At 41.1% G+C, this 20,053-nt stretch overlaps 1 protein-coding gene across 2 annotated transcripts in view; it reads left to right on the top strand.

Moving 5' to 3' along the window:
• Nucleotides 1-20,053, top strand: part of grm1b (glutamate receptor, metabotropic 1b) — a 31,501-nt gene that overhangs the window by 4,236 nt on the left and 7,212 nt on the right. Inside the window, exons 3-5 of one of the 2 annotated variants that reach the window (XM_085143135.1) lie at nt 1,443-1,692; nt 15,484-15,719; nt 16,011-16,025. In XM_085143135.1, the coding sequence (XP_084999261.1) occupies nt 1,443-1,692; nt 15,484-15,719; nt 16,011-16,025 (501 nt within the window). The remainder of the gene's footprint in view (nt 1-1,442; nt 1,693-15,483; nt 15,720-16,010; nt 16,026-20,053) is intronic. The other variant, XM_085143136.1, reaches the window with a different exon arrangement.

Below are 20,053 nucleotides of genomic sequence, written 5' to 3'. Positions count from 1 at the left end.
CATCCCTAAACCTTAAAGCAGATGGGCTGCAGCGGAAGGTCACACTAGGTGCTATTTGTGTTGCCTTTGAACAGGGATGGCTGTAGTTCCCCTAGACTTTCCAAAATTTGATTATAGAAGATTGGAAAAATGTTGCTTGTTCTGATAAGTATTGACATGTGCTACTACGTTCAGATGGTAGGCTTAGAATTTGGCTAAACACCACAAAATCATGGATCCATCCTGCCTTATATTAACAGTCCAGGCTGGTGGTATGCTATGGTATGGAGACGTTGCCCCCCTTAGCACCCACTGTGCATCATTTAAACACCATGACATGGTCCTCCAGCAGGGCAATGCCACAAAGCTCAGATCATCAGTGGTTTCTTGAACATCACAGTGATTTTACTGTACTCAGATGGCCTCCATAGTCACCAGATCTCAAACCAGTAGTGTGTCTTTGGGATGCGGTGGAACAGCTCACATCGCAGATGTGTGGTCCACAAATCTGCAGCTATTTCATGACACTGTCACGAAAACTAAAAGCAGTTCTGAAAGGAAAAAGGGGGTTCAGTGGAATACTACCAAGGTGTAACTAATGAAGTGGCTGTGCTCAGTTTAAGTATGGCTTATGTACTGCTGTTCCAACAGCAGGTGGCTGCAGACATGATTAAAGCCTGTTTTGTGTGACTAATCCATATTCGTTCAAGTGGTGGGCAATTTCAGAGGAGAAGTGAGGTCTCTTTATGGTAATTATACCATTTGTTTTCATGCCTTAAAGATCATTTGAGGCATAAACTATCATTTTTGTACAACACTTGCTCAAAACACAACAGTCATCCCAAACTCATTTTTTCCAGGCATGTTTTTATAATCAGATTCTAATTACGTTTCCTCCCACAGTTTTTATACCCGAAACACGGTTACAGCAGCTGTTGCAAATCAGTTTTAACTGATGGAATATGAAAACAAGTTTAAAACCATCTGGTAAATCCAAACAAAAACCTGGCAAGCCTTCCTTGTTTACAGAAATGAATACCTGGTTATTATTCTGTAATGAATTAAATATGAGCAGTAGGTGTTAGATGTTACAGAGGAGGCTAGATTATAGCCTGTTTATTGGATTTATGAGTGATGCTGCAGCTGAATGACTGCGAACATCTGGACGGACAACCTAAAAATGACAAGACTTATGTGAGTGCTCGTCCTCTGATGCTACTCTTGAGGTCACGGTTGGCCCATTTGCTCTAGTTGCACTGCTCTTGATTCCACAGCAAGAGGTCTGGGGACACAGTGAACTATTTAAATGTTAAAAGAAGAGTTTTTCGATAATTTTCCCTCTGGATTATTTCCTTTAAAGAACATCTTATAGAATAAAACATGACAGAATGAACTTATGAATGAGAACCCTTTACATTTTCTTGTGAATGAGCCAAACTGACAGCTCCTTTTATCTTTCTCAGGTAACTATGGGGAGAGTGGGATGGAAGTATTCAAAGAGCTTGCCTCGCAGGAAGGCCTTTGCATCGCCCATTCTGACAAGATTTACAGCAATGCTGGGGAGAAGCACTTCGACAGGCTGCTGAGAAAGTTGCGCGAGCGTCTGCCTAAAGCCAGAGTTGTTGTCTGCTTCTGTGAAGGCATGACAGTCCGAGGGCTTCTCATGGCTATGAGACGGCTCGGAGTAGCCGGAGAGTTCCTCCTAATTGGCAGGTTTGTTGGAGAATGTTTTCCCACAGGGCTTTTAGGTTTGTCAGTCACGGTGCTCTTTGGAATAAAAGAACAACAACGACGAGAAGAAAATCTTTCTTGCTGATGCTTTTCAAAAGTAGCTGTATTTTTATACATCCACAAAAATCAGTCAGTATATCAGTTTAAATAAATAAGAAGCATATTTGTATGGTAAATGGTAAATGGCCTGTATTTATATAGCGCTTTACTAGTCCCTAAGGACCCCAAAGCGCTTTACATAGCCAGTCATCCACCCATTCACGCACACATTCACACACTGGTGATGGCAAGCTACATTGTAGCCACAGCCACCCTGGGGCGCACTGACAGAGGCGAGGCTGCCGGACACTGGCGCCACCGGGCCCTCTGACCACCACCAGTAGGCAACAGGTGAAGTGTCTTGCCCAAGGACACAATGACCGAGACTGTTCAAGCCGGGGCTCGAACCGGCAACCTTCCGATTACAAGGCGAACTCCCAACTCTTGAGCCACGATCGCCCCCTATGTCAGATAGAGTAATGGCCTTTGTGTTAATAATGCTGATTCCAATCCCAAAAACTCATATTCATATTTAATCCAGAATTGAGTGTAGAAAATATTAACTGTTTAAAATGATAAAAATGTGGCATTTAAAGAAAAAAAATTATGTCACTTTGAATTTGATGGCTGCAACATATCTCAGACAAGATGCACTCAGAGAAAGCAAACCTCCCCCAAGGCAGCTCATGCTCTGGGCAGTATTTACATTTAAGGGACTACTACTATATTTTGTATATATTTATATATATTGTTTGTTTGTTTTTAAATATACTTTAAGACATTTGTGCTGCAGTTTACTTATTCAGAAACATTGTGCATGTATTCAAATTGTTAAGTATTTAATTGGTTATAACCTGCTACTGTAATATACAAAATAGCGTGATATATCGACTCCCTATACATCACTATTGATATGTTGCCAACATAAACAGTAAGCAGTAAGAAACAGTTATAAATAGCTCTATATAACTATTATAGTAACGCCTTGACCTTCAGATATATCTACTGACTGTAAAGAGGAGGTCAAAGGTCAAATTTGACATATTATTTGAAATCTTTATATATGTGACACTTTTGCGAATCATAGTTTCAAAAGTTATAAGGCTTTTGTCAAATTATTAATTGCTCATGCACACACACAAATATATTGTGTTATTTAATTTAGTTTCGTAATCACATAATTTCCTCAAGGATTAATAAAGCATTCTGATTCTGATGCTCCCACATACCATCAGAGACACAGGCCCCAAACTGAGCACTGATCATAATCCAGATGGTCTCATTCCTCTTTAGTCCAGAAGAAGAACACAGCAATTTCTCCAGATTCTCTGAATCATTTGATGATATTATTCAATTCAATTCAATTCAATTCAATTTTATTTATATAGCGCCAAATCACAACAAATGTCGCCTCAAGGCGCTTCATAGATACAGAGAAAAGCCCAACAATCATATGACCCCCTATGAGCAAGCACTTTGGCGACAGTGGGAAGGAAAAACTCCCTTTTAACAGGAAGAAACCTCCGGCAGAACCAGGCTCAGGGAGGGGCGGCCATCTGCTGCGACCGGTTGGGGTGAGAGAAGGAAGACAGGATAAAGACATGCTGTGGAAGAGAGACAGAGATTAATAACAGATACGATTCAATACAGAGAGGTCTGTTAATACATAGTGAGTGAGAAAGGTGACTGGAAAGGAAAAACTCAATGTACTGTAAATGTGGAAATATTCAAAGTCTTCATAATTCTATGTTGAGGAACATTACTCTTAAACTGTTCTCCAATTTGTAGACCTAGTTTTGTTGCACACAGGTGGTTCTCTGCTAATCTTTGATATTAGGAAATGCCACCTCTCTGAGATGCTCTTTTTTTATTACCTTATTTTTATTACTGATCTGATGCCAATTAACCCAATTAGTTGCCTTCAGCTGCTTTTTTAATTACCTCTTACTTTTTCAGTGTTTTGTTGCCCCAATCCCAACATTTGACAATGCCTCAGTTTAAATGTTTAATGATCCATGTTTGACGTGAGCAAAATATGGATTTATGAGCTCTGTAGATCATTGCATTCTGTTAATTACATTTTGCACAGCATCCCAACATTTCTAGAAATGGGTTTTTAATTTATCCTCCCAACAGGCATATTGAAACTAGCTGTGTTTTATCTCAAAACTTGACATTTTTCAATAACCTGAGGTGCTTGTATAACACACCCAAAGAAAGATTCTCGGTCTGACCAACCGTCTCAGTCGTGGGCAAAAAGATGACAGTCAATAAAATTCTAAAAGATAATTTATTGACAAAAGTATCAAGAGATTAAAAGATAAAACAGTCCAGTGTCCCATTCATGAATCAAATAAAAAACACACAGTCCCAAGGCCAGAGCCAGCTATGCCACACGGCCAGTTACACTCCACATGTTGCCTTTAACAGGGGTAGAAGTTGTCCTTGGAGACCCACCACCCTGCAAGCATATAGCCAGTGGTCACTCCAGCCTCTGCAACTCTGCTGCCTTTAGGCTGTGGCATATAATAGGCCCTGGCCTGCACAGAGAGACAAAATGACACCTTCAGTATAAAATTCATAGCGCAAAACCCATCCATCCCAAACATATCAGATTATCACATTACATACCTGCACAGAGAGACAAAATGACACAGCAGTGTTTGTAGTGTGGGCTATAAGTAGACCAGTGTATCAGTGCAATCAAGTACACCTGCCTCTAATTAGTCCAACCCCATTCCAGCCATTGGCTCACCAAAAATGTGACACACACACAAAAAACCACTCCCAACCCAGTGCAACTTCACACATTAATATGGAGCTGAATTAACACAGGCACACTAGTCTACCATGTTACACCCCTCCCTGCTGAAATGGTCATTGTCCCAATGACCATGTAATCTATAAATATTAGTCTCCAAATCTCTGTGGAGGCAGTCCTTTGGTTGTTCTTGTTGACCGTCTGGGTTCTTGATGAACCGGTCCTGTCTCGATGCCTTCTGGGCCAGCCTCGAGAGGGATTTCTGTAGGAAGCCAAAACCCAACCCAGGGTGGAGCAGCTGGAGATCTACCAGTGTGTGGCAATGCATTTCCAGTTTTTAAATCTTCCTGCCTAGCCGTCTCCACCTCACTCCTAGAGTTCTGCATATCTTGTTGCATAGGTAACAAACAAGGTCTCATTAAGTTACGATGCATCACTTTCTCAACATTTCCCCCTTCTTGTCTAATCACATACACCGGCAAATCAGGATCTGCTTGTTTTATGACGACATAAGGTCGCTGCTCCCACCTATCTGCCAACTTACCTCGGCCCCTTGCTCTCAAGTCCTGTAGCAATACTCTCTCTCCAGGCAGCAATAGAAGAGCATCTGCTTTCAGGTCATGATATTTCTTTTGCCGGGACATTTCAGAGTCTCTATGGTCTTGAGCTTTCCGGAAGGCATACTGCAGCCGTCTCTGATGGCATTTCACCCAGTTGCTTACAGAAGAGCAGCCCACATTTTCAGTAAGGCCCATCAGCCGATCCTGGGGAAGAAATCCATGCCTTCCAAACATCAAATAATGTGGTGAATATCCTGTAGAACTGTGCACTGTATGGTTATATACCTGGATCATCTCAGGCAGGTGATCTCGCCAGTTTCTCCTCTCTTCACCTAATGTGCCCAGCAACCCCAAAAGGGTCCGATTAAGCCGTTCACAGGCCCCATTTCCAGCTGGGTGATAGGGTGTTGTATGATCCTTCTTTATGCCATACAATTCACACAGCTCCTGCACTAGTTGCAATTCAAAGTTAGGACCTTGATCTGACAGCAGTCGTCTCGGTGCACCGAAGGGCTGAATTACCTTGCTCCAAAGTGCTTTAGCTGTTGTCACTGCAGTCTGGTCTTTTGTAACTGCAGCCCAAGCAAATTTACTGAAGTGATCCACCATGACCAAAACATTATGATACAGATCTTCTGGACCACCTATAGACAAAAAGTCTACAGACAACAGTTCCATGGGTGCAGATGTCTTAATGGGAATCAAAGGAGCATGTTTCGCAGCAGCCGCTTTACGCAGGACACAGGCCTTACATTGGGAACACCAATTTATAACATCAGCATTTAGTTTGGGCCAGAAATATCTTCTTTTAATGAGGGATATTGTTTTTTCTGGACCCCAGTGTCCTGCATATTCATGATACAGTTGCCATATAGAATCCTTCTCACCCTCAGGAACCAAAAGTTGAACTACTGGATCGACCTCCTTGGTATCACGTAATGTCCGACACAGCACTCCATCTTTTAGTGACAGTCGTTCCCAGTGCCGCAGAAGACAGAACAGGTTTAGACTCCTGTTGCCTCTCACGCTTATTTGGCTGATGGCCCCTCCGTAGATACCAGGCCACCCTTCTTAGCGTTGGGTCCTCCCCTTGCAAGGCAGACCACTGAGATGGCGTGCGTTCAGGAAACAGAGGCACACCACAGGTTACATTTTGTAAACTCTCCTGGTTAGAGTTGCTTACGCCAACACACATTGCTCTGACCACATTTACTTCAACCTGTTTAAAGGATGGAACCTCTACTTCTTCCCTTTGTCCCTCTGTAGCCTCAGATACTACGGGTGATGGATATCTGGATAGTGCATCTGCACTCTGATTAATACGCCCTGGCCTATATTTGATCTCAAATTGAAAACTAGCCAGGCATGCTGCCCATCTCTGCTCTAAGCTACCAAGTTTAGCTGAACTCAAATGTACCAAAGGATTATTATCTGTGTAAACTGTAAAGGGTACACAATACAGATATTCAGCAAATTTCTTAGTTACAGCCCAGGTCAAGGCCAGAAATTCAAGCTTGAAGGAGCTATAGTTCTTATCATTCCTCTCAGAAGGGCTCAAACTCCTACTAGCAAAAGCAATTACTCTCTCTTTTCCATCCTGAACTTGTGCAAGTACGGCTCCTAAGCCCTGGTTGCTGGCATCTGTGTACAAGATGAAGGGTAGATTAAAATCAGCAAGAGCCAACACTGGTGCAGATGTTAGAGCCATTTTTAAAGCACTAAAGGCTGTGTCACATGTAGAGTTCCATTTAGTGGACAAGGGAACATCCTTCCTCTTAGAATTTTGTGATGCTCCAACTAATATTTGATTTAATGGTTGGGCAATTCTTGCAAAATCTTTCACAAATCTCCGATAATAGCCTGCCAGACCCAGAAATGATTGTAATTGTTTCACAGTAGTTGGAATAGGCCATTCTTGAATACATTTAATCTTGTCAGGGTCTGGAGCGATCCCTTTTGCTGAAACACGATGGCCCAAATACTGAACCTCTGGTTTTAGAAGACAGCACTTCTTGGGTTTTAATTTGAGGCCATGCTTGGACAGTTTACCAAGGACTTCATCCAAATGAACCAGGTGGGTGTCAAAATCTGGAGAATAGATTATTACATCATCCAAGTAGACAAGTACAGACTGTAAGTTTTCTTCACCCAGGCATACATGCATCAACCTTTGGAAGGTGGCTGGTGCATTTGACAAGCCAAAGGGCATTCTGGTGAATTCAAACAAACCCATGGGTGTAGTGAAGGCAGTTTTTTCTCTATCTGGTGGAGACACCCCAACCTGCCAATATCCACTGGCAAGATCAAGTGTGGAAAAATACTTTGCGTTACCCAAACTGGCAAGTGACTCTTCTATTCTTGGAAGAGGGTAAGCATCTTTATGGGTCACAGCATTAAGTTTACGATAATCGACACAAAATCTAAGTGTCCCATCCTTCTTACGGACTAACACAATCGGAGAAGCCCATGGACTGCAACTAGGCACAATGATGTTAGCATCCAACATACCTTGAATCAAACTCTTCACCTCCTGATATAACTTTGGTGGAATTTGTCTATAGCGCTCACGGACTGGTGCAGCATTGCCCGTAGAAATTGAATGCTGCATGGTGCTTGTCAATCCATAATCTTCCTCATGCACAGCAAACACTGCTCGGTGCTTATGCAATAAAGCCTGCAGTTTCTCCAATTCCTCTGTGGACAAATGAAGACCAGTTAAATCAGGAAACATGCATTTCTCCTTGGGCAGGGCTTGCGTTTGGTCCATACTCACTCTAACTGTGTTTACACCAACACGAGTCATGTTCACACTATTCTCTTGTATGATATCTGCTGGGTCAATAATAAAAGTCTTAGCCAACTTCTGATGTCTGTAAAGGTACATTGGTGAGTCATTAAGGTTTTGGACCCTAATCAAAAGCCTCCCATCGTGGACTGTAGATAATGTTCTAGCAATTAAGACTTCACCCACCTCGACAGGTTCCACCAGGCATTGATAATCCCTGCCGTCCACTCCAGTCTTCGTACGGCCCCAAACCAACATCTCACTCTGAGGAGGAATCTGTATAGGATGGCGATTTATGGTACGTACATACCCAATGGACCCATCTGAAGCCGCAAACCGTGCCTGACTGGCACAAATCTGAAAAGCAGTAGTCCAAGCTCTCTGTTCGGCCCCACTAGAAGAGAGGTAGGCTGATGGCTTCTCCTGATCCATTTTTTCGTAACATTGTGAAATAACATTCATACCCAGGACGCCTTCACTGTCGGTTAAACATTAATCCTTAATCACCAAAAAACCACATTCAGGGAGTTCCACCTGTCCAATCTTCACATGTAGCAATACATAACCCAGGTATGGAATATCTAGTCCATTTGCAGCCTCGAGCGCCAGCCAGCTGCTTGCATCCTTCAATTTCATACCATTACTGCCAAAGTGTTTAGAGAGGTAGCTGTTCTTTATCAGTGACACATTTGATCCAGTATCCAGAATACACTGTATTGGGACATCATCAAGACACAAGCTGACTTTAGGAACTTTTCCAATCAGTTTTTTCACATCAGTTTGAGGCCCATTGGCATCAACACAACCCACTGTCTGGGCCGCCACAGTGGTGTCGTCTAGTTTAACGATCCAGATCTAGGCTTGCTTTTGCAGAACCGCGCTATGTGGCCTGGCTGGGAGCAAGTGTTACAGATGGGGCTACCTTGTTCATCATACCTGTTTGAGTAAACTCTGGGTCTGCTCCCTTCTTTCTTTCTTGATCTGTACTGGTCAGTCTGTTTCCAGTCCAAAGTCTTTTGTGTAGCTTGATGAAGTTCTGATCGGATTTCTTTGATCAAAGTCTGTGATAAATCATTGAATTGTGTGGTCATTTGCTTGTTCATGTCCTCCCACAACTCTGATTTAATCTGTTCCATATCCTTAGCATTACAGGTCTTGTATCTTTCCCCTTTGGCAGCAAAACACTGGACTGGATCAACCATTTCACCATAAACGTGTTCCCTCAGGATTAGTTCTGCTTTAATTTCTGCAAATGTCAACTGATCATTCATTAGAATTTTTGTTCTGAATTCACCTCTAAGGGCAGTGTCTCTCAAGCCTTCAACCAGATGATCTCTGAGAAGAATATCTTCATCATTCATACCTCTAGGGTCCTTCCTCTTTAACCTGAGAAAATGTTCTTGTAATCTCAGTGCAAATGAACTGATGTCTTCATGTGTTTCTTGGCGAGCGTTGAAGAACTGAGAGCGCAGGACCGAAGCAGTTGTTTTATCCCCATACAACTTAACTCATTAAAAATTAGCTCAGGTGAACTACGCTTCTCTGGTGGTAGAATTAAAATCTCTCTTTTAGCCTTGCCCTCTAAGCAACAGAGTGTCAATTCTGCTCTAAAATCTACAGGAACTCCTTGCAAAGCAAATGTTGTCTGCAAATTACTTTTCCATTCACCTAGACTAATATCTGAATCCTTCCCTCTAAATTTAGTTGTGACCATATTAAACATAGGGATCATACCAAAGGGCCTAAACCCTGCACTAGAAACTGGTGCTTCTCTATTTGGGCCAGACTGTGATTCACTCTGATCAGTCATCTTGCTTTTGCCCACTACAGATTATGGTGGCCAGATCCTGTCGACAACGCCAGTTGTAACACACCCAAAGAAAGATTCTCGGTCTGACCAACCGTCTCAGTCGTGGGCAAAAAGATGACAGTCAATAAAATTCTAAAAGATAATTTATTGACAAAAGTATCAAGAGATTAAAAGATAAAACAGTCCAGTGTCCCATTCATGAATCAAATAAAAAACACACAGTCCCAAGGCCAGAGCCAGCTATGCCACACGGCCAGTTACACTCCACATGTTGCCTTTAACAGGGGTAGAAGTTGTCCTTGGAGACCCACCACCCTGCAAGCATATAGCCAGTGGTCACTCCAGCCTCTGCAACTCTGCTGCCTTTAGGCTGTGGCATATAATAGGCCCTGGCCTGCACAGAGAGACAAAATGACACCTTCAGTATAAAATTCATAGCGCAAAACCCATCCATCCCAAACATATCAGATTATCACATTACATACCTGCACAGAGAGACAAAATGACACAGCAGTGTTTGTAGTGTGGGCTATAAGTAGACCAGTGTATCAGTGCAATCAAGTACACCTGCCTCTAATTAGTCCAACCCCATTCCAGCCATTGGCTCACCAAAAATGTGACACACACACAAAAAACCACTCCCAACCCAGTGCAACTTCACACATTAATATGGAGCTGAATTAACACAGGCACACTAGTCTACCATGTTACACTTGTGCCACATTATTGAGCAAATATTATCAAACCAAGGTATATCTGCACACATGGACCTTTACAAAAGATGCCAGTATGTTTTAGCCATCAGTTTGTGGACTTGCTTTTGAAGCAGATGTGACCCATGACCATATTTGGAGGACAGGTCTAGGGAGCTATCAGCTACCATCAGTGCTGCCTAGTTACCTTGGTTATCAAGGAGTGCCCATAACTCACTATAAAATGTATATGAATGAAATATGGTACAACAAATGGCACCCATCTTTCACTCATAGTGGTTATGTCATAAATTATGCACAACTCCAAACCCTAATGCAATTTAAACGGGCAATTTCCATCTAAAAATAACACCTGTGCAGTGTGTACAAATGGGGACATTTGTACTGCTGTAAATGCCATCTTGCTCCAGCTCTGGGGGTTTTTTTGGCACTTGGGATCATTTAGTAGCTCTTCTGCAGCATTCACACGCTGTCAGTCAAGATAAGGATTAGCAGTTTCCAAATATTTAACAACTATTCTTCCACAACACATTTAAAGATTAAATTTAGTGTTAATGTTTTACCTTTACTAGAAGATCCTTTCAGGAGCCCTTCGTCTTCTACTAAATGCTAAACATAGAAAAATGACACTCTGCTGACTGAAATATGAATGCTGAATTCCATGTTGTGACACTCAGTTGTACTCAGAATGGATTATATACAAAAAGTTTATATGAAGCAAAATATTCTTCCTTTCCTAACGGTAGCAGAGTTCCCCTGAAAGCAAGAAGATGCTTTGAGTCTGGCTCGGTAATGAATAATGCATTCACACTCCCTGTCAGATCACAGGAGGGATGGGCTAATATGGGACAGCACCTCCAGCATAAACTGGGGAAAGTGGAGTAGTGAATATCAAAGCTTATATGAGCACATATACCAGGCATTCCCTTTTTGTGGAGCCTCAGTTCACCCTAAGTCCAGTTAGCAGTTGTTGTAGAACCAACGCTAAAAGCCAGCTACGGCTGATTTGCCAAGAGTGGTTTATTAATGTTTAGATTCAAAGGAGTCAACCCGATTTACTTGCGACCCAAATGATGGAATAGGTGCATAAAGTTAAAGAAAATAGGACACATTAAAGCCTAAACTCGCTCTCACCCCTTCTACTTAAATTTGCACTGCTGTGAAAGTCTACACTGAAGATAAGGAGGGCGTGAGTTTGGTAGAGCAGTGTGTGTGTCTGTGCGTGCACGCGTGTGTGTTTTCTGGGTCAAGGAGACTACTGAAAAAGGAAAATGTTTTTTAGAGCAATGCAGTAAGTGAACACACGCAGGCCTGTGCAGTGGGCAAATCGAAATGCCTGAGGTGCTGGTCATCAGCCATCCATCTTCTGCTGTGTGGAGGATGAAAGAGATGGCTGTTCTCACACTGCAAAAACCCACACATCACAAACAACAAACAACTCATTTGATCAACTCTCCAGTGGAGCCTCCATTGTGTTGGAATTCATAGAAAATATCAGTTTTATGATTTAGATTGCAATGTTTGACTAGTGATCAAATAAATAATTTCCTTAAAAAAACAGTTTGGCTCTACATTCATAGTTTTTCTAATAACGCCACTGTGCCCCAAATTAAATGATTCACAGACGTGTGAGCTCAGACTTGTGTTAGAAGTCTGTACAGTATGTGCGTGTGTTGACGTCAGAGCTGTAGGTTTTTGGCACCCAGAGTGTTGGACTCGGGGTAGTGTGATGCTGAGAAGCAGATGGCCAGGTACTGTTGACACTGTCACGCCGGACAACCATTGTCAATTTATTTTTGAAGCACCAGCCAAGCCAAAGATGCTGCTGGCTTTTGCTTCTTAAACAAAATGTGGGTTGTAGAAGTCGGAAAAGTGCTATTTTTGTCCTGTGGATGGGTTTGTGTAATATATACAATATTTTTAAATATTCTGTTTTGAAGGGTATTTAATTGTTTTGGACCAGATTTAAATGTCTGTTTAAATGTTAAAGCCCTCTTCTTATTGTTTCATCTTTTAAGGCTGTGTGTACAGGCACACAACACACACAATAGTTGTGCTCACTAGTTTCACTTTTATTAACAGTTGCACAACAAGAAAACAGTCTCAGTCCAGATCTCAGTCTCTCCTGCTCATCTCTTCCTTCACTATAAAAGAAACAGAGCCCGTCATCAGTCAAACGCCATTACCTGTCGCCTCACCTGCCTCCCAGCACCGCCCCTTTGAGCTCACTGCTCCACTCCTGAGCTGAGCCAGGGACCACACCTCCACATGGTGTTACTCTCCAAAGCTGATGAGCAGAAAATGCGATCCCAGCAACCGTTACCGTTAATATCAGTATGCTACACTCACCAGCCTCCTCTCCAACTGCTCATTAATGCAAATATCTAATTAGCCAATCACACAGCAGTAGCCCAATGGATTTAGCCATGTTGACATGGTCAAGACGACCTGCTGAAGTTCAAATTAAACATCAGAATAGGGGAAACGGGATTTAGTGATTGGTTTGTGGTGCCAGATGAAGTCTTCAGAAGAGCATCTCTGAATGCAGAATATGTATCTACTTGAAGGTGATGGATTACAGCAGCAGAAAACCACACTAGCTGGGCTAAGAGCAGGAAACTGAGGCTACGATTCTCATCAACAACAGAAAATTGAGACAACTTTGCCAGCATAGATCCATCTTGCCTTGTAGCTCAGGGTGGTGGCATGGTGTAACAGTGTTGCAGATATTTATCTTTTTATTTTGTTTTTATAACTTGCAAGAATATTGGAATTTTGCAAATTTGAGTTAGTACCAAACATATGTAAAGGCAGGTAATACTACTACTACTACTACTAATAATAATAATAATAATGATAAGACACCAAAATACATTTCTTAATAAGGTGTTGGACAAAACTAGAACAGCTTTGGAACACTTTAGCAGTGAATCTCAAAATCTGTAAGCCTGCTGGAGTTCTGTCTTTCCTCATTTACTGTTTTCATGATAGTCCAAAATCTCCCACAGGTGCTCAGCTGGATTTAAATGTGTTGATAACACATTATTATTATCAAACTATCCAGTGACCCAAGCTTTGACCCAATAGCTAAATGAATGAGAACCATAAATATGTTATTTGTTCCATATTTCCAGTTATATTTGTTGTATTGTGAGAAAGAGCTCCTGTATCTGTCCTTGTGCAGCAGAGCTGAATCAGTCTGTTAGAGAAGGTGCTTCTCTGCCTGTCCAGTAATGAATCCAGAGGCTGGAAATGATTCTCCATGATGAGTAACTGTTTGTTAGTGACTTTCTCCCCAGCACAGCTTCAAAAGTGTCCAGTTTGCAGCCAATCCCAGACCCAGGTCCGATGCTGCTCCCCTTCGCCTTCGTCACAGATCTCCAGCATTTCGCTGCACGTGTCTCAGCTTCCTCAGGAAATAGAGCCTGTTCATCACCTCTTTGTTTACAGCCTGTATTGGTCTTCCTATTGAGCCCGCTGTAGATGTGGACACCCAGTTACTTGCTCTTCTCCACCACATCAAAATCCTGTCACAAGTTAGACACGGGTCATCGTTTTTTGATCACCACCTCTCTGATCTTATTCACATGTAGAAGCAGATGATTCCTCCAAGACTAGTTTACAAATCATCCTCTCAGTAGAAAAAGAATTGGGTTAAATGCACTTGAGAAATCAGAGAAGGTGATCTTGACCTTGCAGCTGTTTCTCTGTGTATGGGAGTAAGCTGTCTGCAGCATGTAGATGAATATATCACCCACTCCCCGGCTTGGTCTGTATTCAACCGCAGAGTGTCAAAAGATGTATTCACCTGTGGTCTTTTAGGTGGACCATCTCCAGTGCCATCATCACATGAGGTTGCTTTCATCATCAGGATAAACATGTTTCATCATAGGATAGAGGTAATCTGTTAAAATAGCTGGATTGATTTACAAGCAAGTGGACCTAAACCATGACAGTAAAATGCTCTGTGCAGCTAATGTGCCACCAGATTCCCTTTCTTTGTGGCTAGAAGGACTGAAGGGTTGAAGTTTTTCTTCAGGTCGTCACTGATCTGTAATGTTTTGTTTTCCATTCAGTGTGTCGCTGCATTTTAAGACGCTGTTTTATGTCAAATCATCACTGGAATATTCAGTTTAAAGTCTCTCATATTCCCTTTTCTCAGCTTTCATTTCACCCGCTGAGACGTACAATGCCACAAGAATATATCAAGGACTTGATCCTACACTGCATAATGCTGCTAGAAAACACATTTGCAACTGAAATGAATGAGAAATGGGGTTTTGATTTAATCTAATTTAAATCTGGAGCATCCAAAAGTCTCTTTTGTCTGCATGACCTTTTGCAACAGGATCAGATGCTGAACTGACTTTCAAAGTGTTGAGTATAAAGCTATAAATATGAGTTATGACCAGCTTTGACACTTAGGGCTCTAGAGTCTGCGTGTTGGGTGGGAGTTTGTTTCTCTCCAGGGCAGATTGCAGAGCCGCAGTACTAATCTGCGAATTCTCGCCAGACTTGTGATTGTGTCTGTGGACTGAGGCTTTTTTTTTCCTTCTTCTTCTTTCAGCAAGTACAGCGAGCACTCCACGCCCCTCAGCGGGGAGGCTGAAAGGGAAACAAAGTCAGGAAAACAAAAGGGAGATGTTGTTTTTCTTCAGGATTTAGTGTGCGCTGACTTTTGGAGCTCGGCAGCATAAAACAGTTTGTTATTTTTGTCTTGCCAGATGCTGACTAATATTGTGTGACTTGTTATTAAATTATAAAAATGCAGTAGCTGGAGATAGCCTTTAGGGTTAGGTTTGAATGCTTGGCAGGTTTTAGGTTGTGTATTGATATTTTGTTGGTTGCAAAAGGTATTCCTTTGATAACAGAGCTTTGGAAACTACATCAATTTAACTGTCTCTGATTAAATCCTTCTCTTTCTCTTCTCTTTCCCACAAAAGAGATATAATTCATTACTTATTTATAATATTATGGGTTTTGAAAGGTCAGGAGGAAAGATTTTGCAATGCTTTAAGCTCTGACATAATGTTTAGACATACAATGCAGCAAGTGGGTGTCTAGTTTAAGTAGAAATGATTACAGTGTCCTCCTTCTCTCTGCAGTGATGGATGGGCAGACCGAGTCGAGGTGGTGGAGGGGTACGAACAGGAGGCTGTGGGAGGCATCACCGTGAAGCTGCACTCTGAAGAGGTCTCCTCATTCGACGACTACTTCCTGAGGCTCAAGCTCAGCACCAACACCCGCAACCCATGGTTTCCAGAGTTCTGGCAGTACCGGTTTCAGTGCCGCCTTCCCGGACACCCGCAAGAGAACTTGAATTATGCACGAAACTGCTCAGGTAGCTAAACAACTCGTCAAGCAATTATGATGTTTTCCTGCTGTTTCTTTGCTTTGTTTAGTTTTTTTTTATTTCTGGTTTCCATTTTTATGCCAGCGTGCACATCTGCTTGTCTTTTTCAACTGTTCTGATGCGTTCAATGCCCAAAGGATGATGCCAAAAGGGCCCCACAAACTGGAACACGCTATTTAAATATGAATTAGACTGCCAGAGGGTAAAATTCTCTCTAAGTCAATCCAGTAACACATATTTTTTTTATATTGTTCATTTCTGTGACACTTGGCTTTACAGAGGATGATGATCTAGGTAAACTAAATCCTTTCACATATAACAGAGCTAATGCATTATCTGTTAATTTCTCGAAACAATGCTCAACAAGCATGTTTCCAAGACATAACTGTTTTATACACCACTCATATGTTTTTCTTTTTAAAATAAAAGCCTCTATATATTTACGTTTTCAATCTTAAGCTTTACGTTTTATGGGGATGAAGATGTTTCTCAAGCTCCCCAAATTTAAAATCAGTTATTTTAAAATGAGCCTATTTGAACATGTTGATAAACGTAAATATAAACTGTTGCATGCAGCAAAAATAAAAAAAAAACATTTTTTGACTTTAAGCTATAAAGATACTTTTGGGAATTTGTTTTTGCCATTGCATCTTTTTTTTCCTTTGCACATTATTTTCAAGGATTTCTTTGATATATGACACATATTTCTGCTTTTATTCATTTTTATGAAGCATCATTATTTAATAGCAGTTATTCACATAGGTATAGGTGGAGATATAGTGATTTGTCCTGTCCTGCAAACATTTGTTTTTTTTGTTGTTGTTTGTTTTATTTTATTTTTATTTATATGTATATCTATTTATTTATTTTGGTGTAGAACTCCAACATGGTGAGTGAATACTTTTTAATGGAACCATAATGCTCCTCACTTTGGAAATATACATAGAGGTTGACTGACATTAAGGTTTTATCACATGCTGGGAAAATGTAAATGCATTGCTGATAATCTTTTTTCTTTCTATTACATTTCCAATTAATCTCAGTTGACCTCTAATATATGAAGCTATTGGGATGTTTTTCTTCCTGTGCACTGAAAGCGCAACAATTGGGTCTTGTTTGCTCACACTTTGTGCTGTCCCACCTTTTCTAGCCTTAAGACAGTCGCATAAAACAGCCCAATAACATTTGAGTGAGATGGGAACTCGCTTAATTGCATGTAGCCACAGAAATAGCAGTTAACATGCAGGTAATGCATACGCTGGGATCCATTTTCTTCTTTTCTCTGCACAGTTTAATCCATGAAATACACAGAGAAGGTTCACTTGTCATGCAGCCGACTAATCCCGACGTGCAGCAGTTGGTCCTCTGCTTGCATGCTCACATCATGACATCATTGCATCATGACTGAAGCTCATACAGCTCAGAGGAGTGCGGCGAGCGTCAAAGCGAAGGAGCTGTTAAACTAGGTCATCACCAGCAGATCCCATCGGACACTCACCCAGCTGCTACCCAACTAAATTTACTGTTGATGTGTTTGTTTGCAGAGGCAGTTAGTTTCCCAGCAGTCCTTTTTAGCGATCATTACGTGATTTAACACAAGTGGCAACAAACACGTCAGCAATGGATGACACTCGCGAAAGCCACCACGCTGTTATAAATGTCGCGGGATAGGACAGAATAAATTCTGTCTCACCGACTGCATAGACTGACAGTATGGCTGAGAAAACATGCAACAAATGAATGTATAAAATGCTAAAATCAGGGCAAACACCAATCATCTGCATTCCTGCTCCTTAAGAATAATAAGTTGTTTCCAAAAACTCTGACATACCTGATTTTTAGGTTAAATGTTCTGCAAGCCAGTAAGAGATGCTCACAGCCTGATGAGCCTGACTTATAACCTATAACTAGTAGAAGTACTAACATTAGCTGACTTGACCTGACCTATTACTTCTGAATCTGTAAAAGACCCACAGGGATTGAACAATGACATACTTTTAACCAACAGTGTAACAGTAATGCTACTACTGCTACTATTAATAATAGTGGACGACATGAATCGCATTGTCAATTAATATTTTTTTAACTGTACACATAATACATATATGTGTTATGTGAGTGTGTTTCCATCCGAGGAGACATGCTGTAATTTTCCACCTTAAAGTGTCATAAAAAGGTATCTGGTGGCAGATATTCAGCATGGTGTGATTATAGTGGGATTGTTTTCCATTCACAATTTTAGTATATGTTTGCATTAGTATAAATTTAAACTCAAGGAAATGGGCGAAAAACTTTCAAGTTTAGCCCAAAAGTGTCAAGTTCCTACATAGTTGCAGATTAGAGAGGCTTGCTTTTAGACGGGCATAGGTATCTGTTAATACATTATTCCTAATAGATAAAATAAATAAATACATCTTTTTTCTCTACTGCACATTTCTATTGTCTAATGATCACAATCTCAGCTTCAATTATGAAATATAGATGTGAAGATTAAAGCTTTTCAAGCTTGAAATCCTAATGACAGATTAATGGCACTTAAAAACAAAGAATTCTGCAGTGCTTAAAATAAGGTTCAACTTTCATATATCCAAAAGCAAACTTTGATTTCAGACTTCTAAATTACTCACTGGTCATTCGTGCACTTTTGGAAAAATGTTATATTATAGGAGTGGTAACTTTTCTTAGGTTCTGGATGTAGTTTTAAAGTTTTGCGTGCAGCAGGTTTTGATGGTAGTGCTTCAGCATCTCTTGCTGTCCTCAGTGTCACCCTGCATTCCTCAGTTGCTCATTACTGCCCTCGCTGCTGAGTTAGGAGATAAGACCTGTTAACGCCACAACTTCCTGTGGATGTACATATATATCTGGCTTTGTCCTGGAAAAGATGGCGACTGAGGAATGTTTTGGGCAGCTGGACAGTATGACATTGATGGTCGGTGTAAACGCTTGAAGTAATCTTTAGACCTTTGCTTGGCTGTACAGACCAAAATGTTCTGGTGAACTGTTTGTACCATTGATGCTATCTGTGATTAGCACAGACTCTAAACATGTTGCTTTCTTTTGCTGTTTTCTTGTGATGATTTAGGGCATTGTTTTCCTTAGTCCTCAGTTGCAGCACTAATTTTAATTGTCTCTGCATATAAGAAATTCAGTCTGAATATTGAGCCTCAAAGAATGACATGTGAGAGACTTCTGCCTCTGCTTTTTTATTTGTTTGTTCCTTACTGGCATTTTTCTCAGGTAGAAATTATCCAGCAATGTGTCAGCCTATTGGTATCATCCGACCCTCGTGTCAGACTTACATGGATACAAAGTTCGGACTTTGTTTTCAACGGGCACATTACCTGCATTTCCTAACAGCTGCATTTCCACAAATGCTCAGGAGCAATCACAGGATATAATATAGATGTTCTTTGCTGTCTGCATCGCAAATGATATTCCCATTGTGTGGTTAAGCTGGTTTTGTGTTTCATATATTATGAAAGGAAATGTAGTTCAGTAAGAGAAAATGCCATCACAAAAATAACCCCCAATGAACAAACACTTGGCAACAGTGGGAAGGAAAAGCTCCCTTTTAACAGAAAGAAATATTCAACAGAACCAGTCTCAGGGAGGACCATCTTGCTTTAAAATATACAAACACACGGGAATAACAAGAGGACCAAAAAATAAACTCAAAACTTGAATATATTAATTAGGAATTCAAGACAGAAAACAAGGCTCAAACATGACAAAACTACAGCAGGTGTAAGCTTCAAATTAATATGTGAATATTTCAGAAGGGATGTTGCCTGAATGGCAAAAACTTTTTTGTATTGCCCACAATTAGAAGGTGCAAAATTTCGAGTACAGTTACTTAAGCAGGTGTGGAGGAAGCAGCTCCTATGGCAGGGGGTGCTTTGTGTGCATCAGTGTTTAGGTTGGTGGTACATGACTAAGTAGCATAGTAGAGAGTGACAGGACCGTAGGTTTCACAGATGCAACAAGACAATCGGTGTTTCTTTTACCTCACCTGCCAGTGCTCTAGCTCTATGACGGGTCTGTGCCTGGCTCCCAGTTTTACCAAAACACAGTGAATGCATGATGTAGCTTGTTATACTTTAATACAATGCAACTGATAAACTGCTACTCTGCTTGTAGCTTGCATTACACTGAACTGATAGGGTGTGTCTGAACATCACACAGTGTTTGCTTCCAAATATTTTTTTGTCTCATTCATTCATCCCGTTCGTCTGAGAAAAACCCCCAATAAGAACAGAAAAGATTCAAATAAGTGTTGGTTTGTTTTTCTGCTTGAGGAGACTGATTCTCAGTGGTTTCTATAG

The sequence above is a fragment of the Neolamprologus multifasciatus genome, chromosome 19 (assembly GCF_963576455.1).
Source record: "Neolamprologus multifasciatus chromosome 19, fNeoMul1.2, whole genome shotgun sequence".
NCBI lineage: Eukaryota > Metazoa > Chordata > Actinopteri > Cichliformes > Cichlidae > Neolamprologus > Neolamprologus multifasciatus.
The sequence above is the reverse complement of the archived record's forward strand: the minus strand, read 5'-3'. Positions and strand labels throughout refer to the sequence as shown.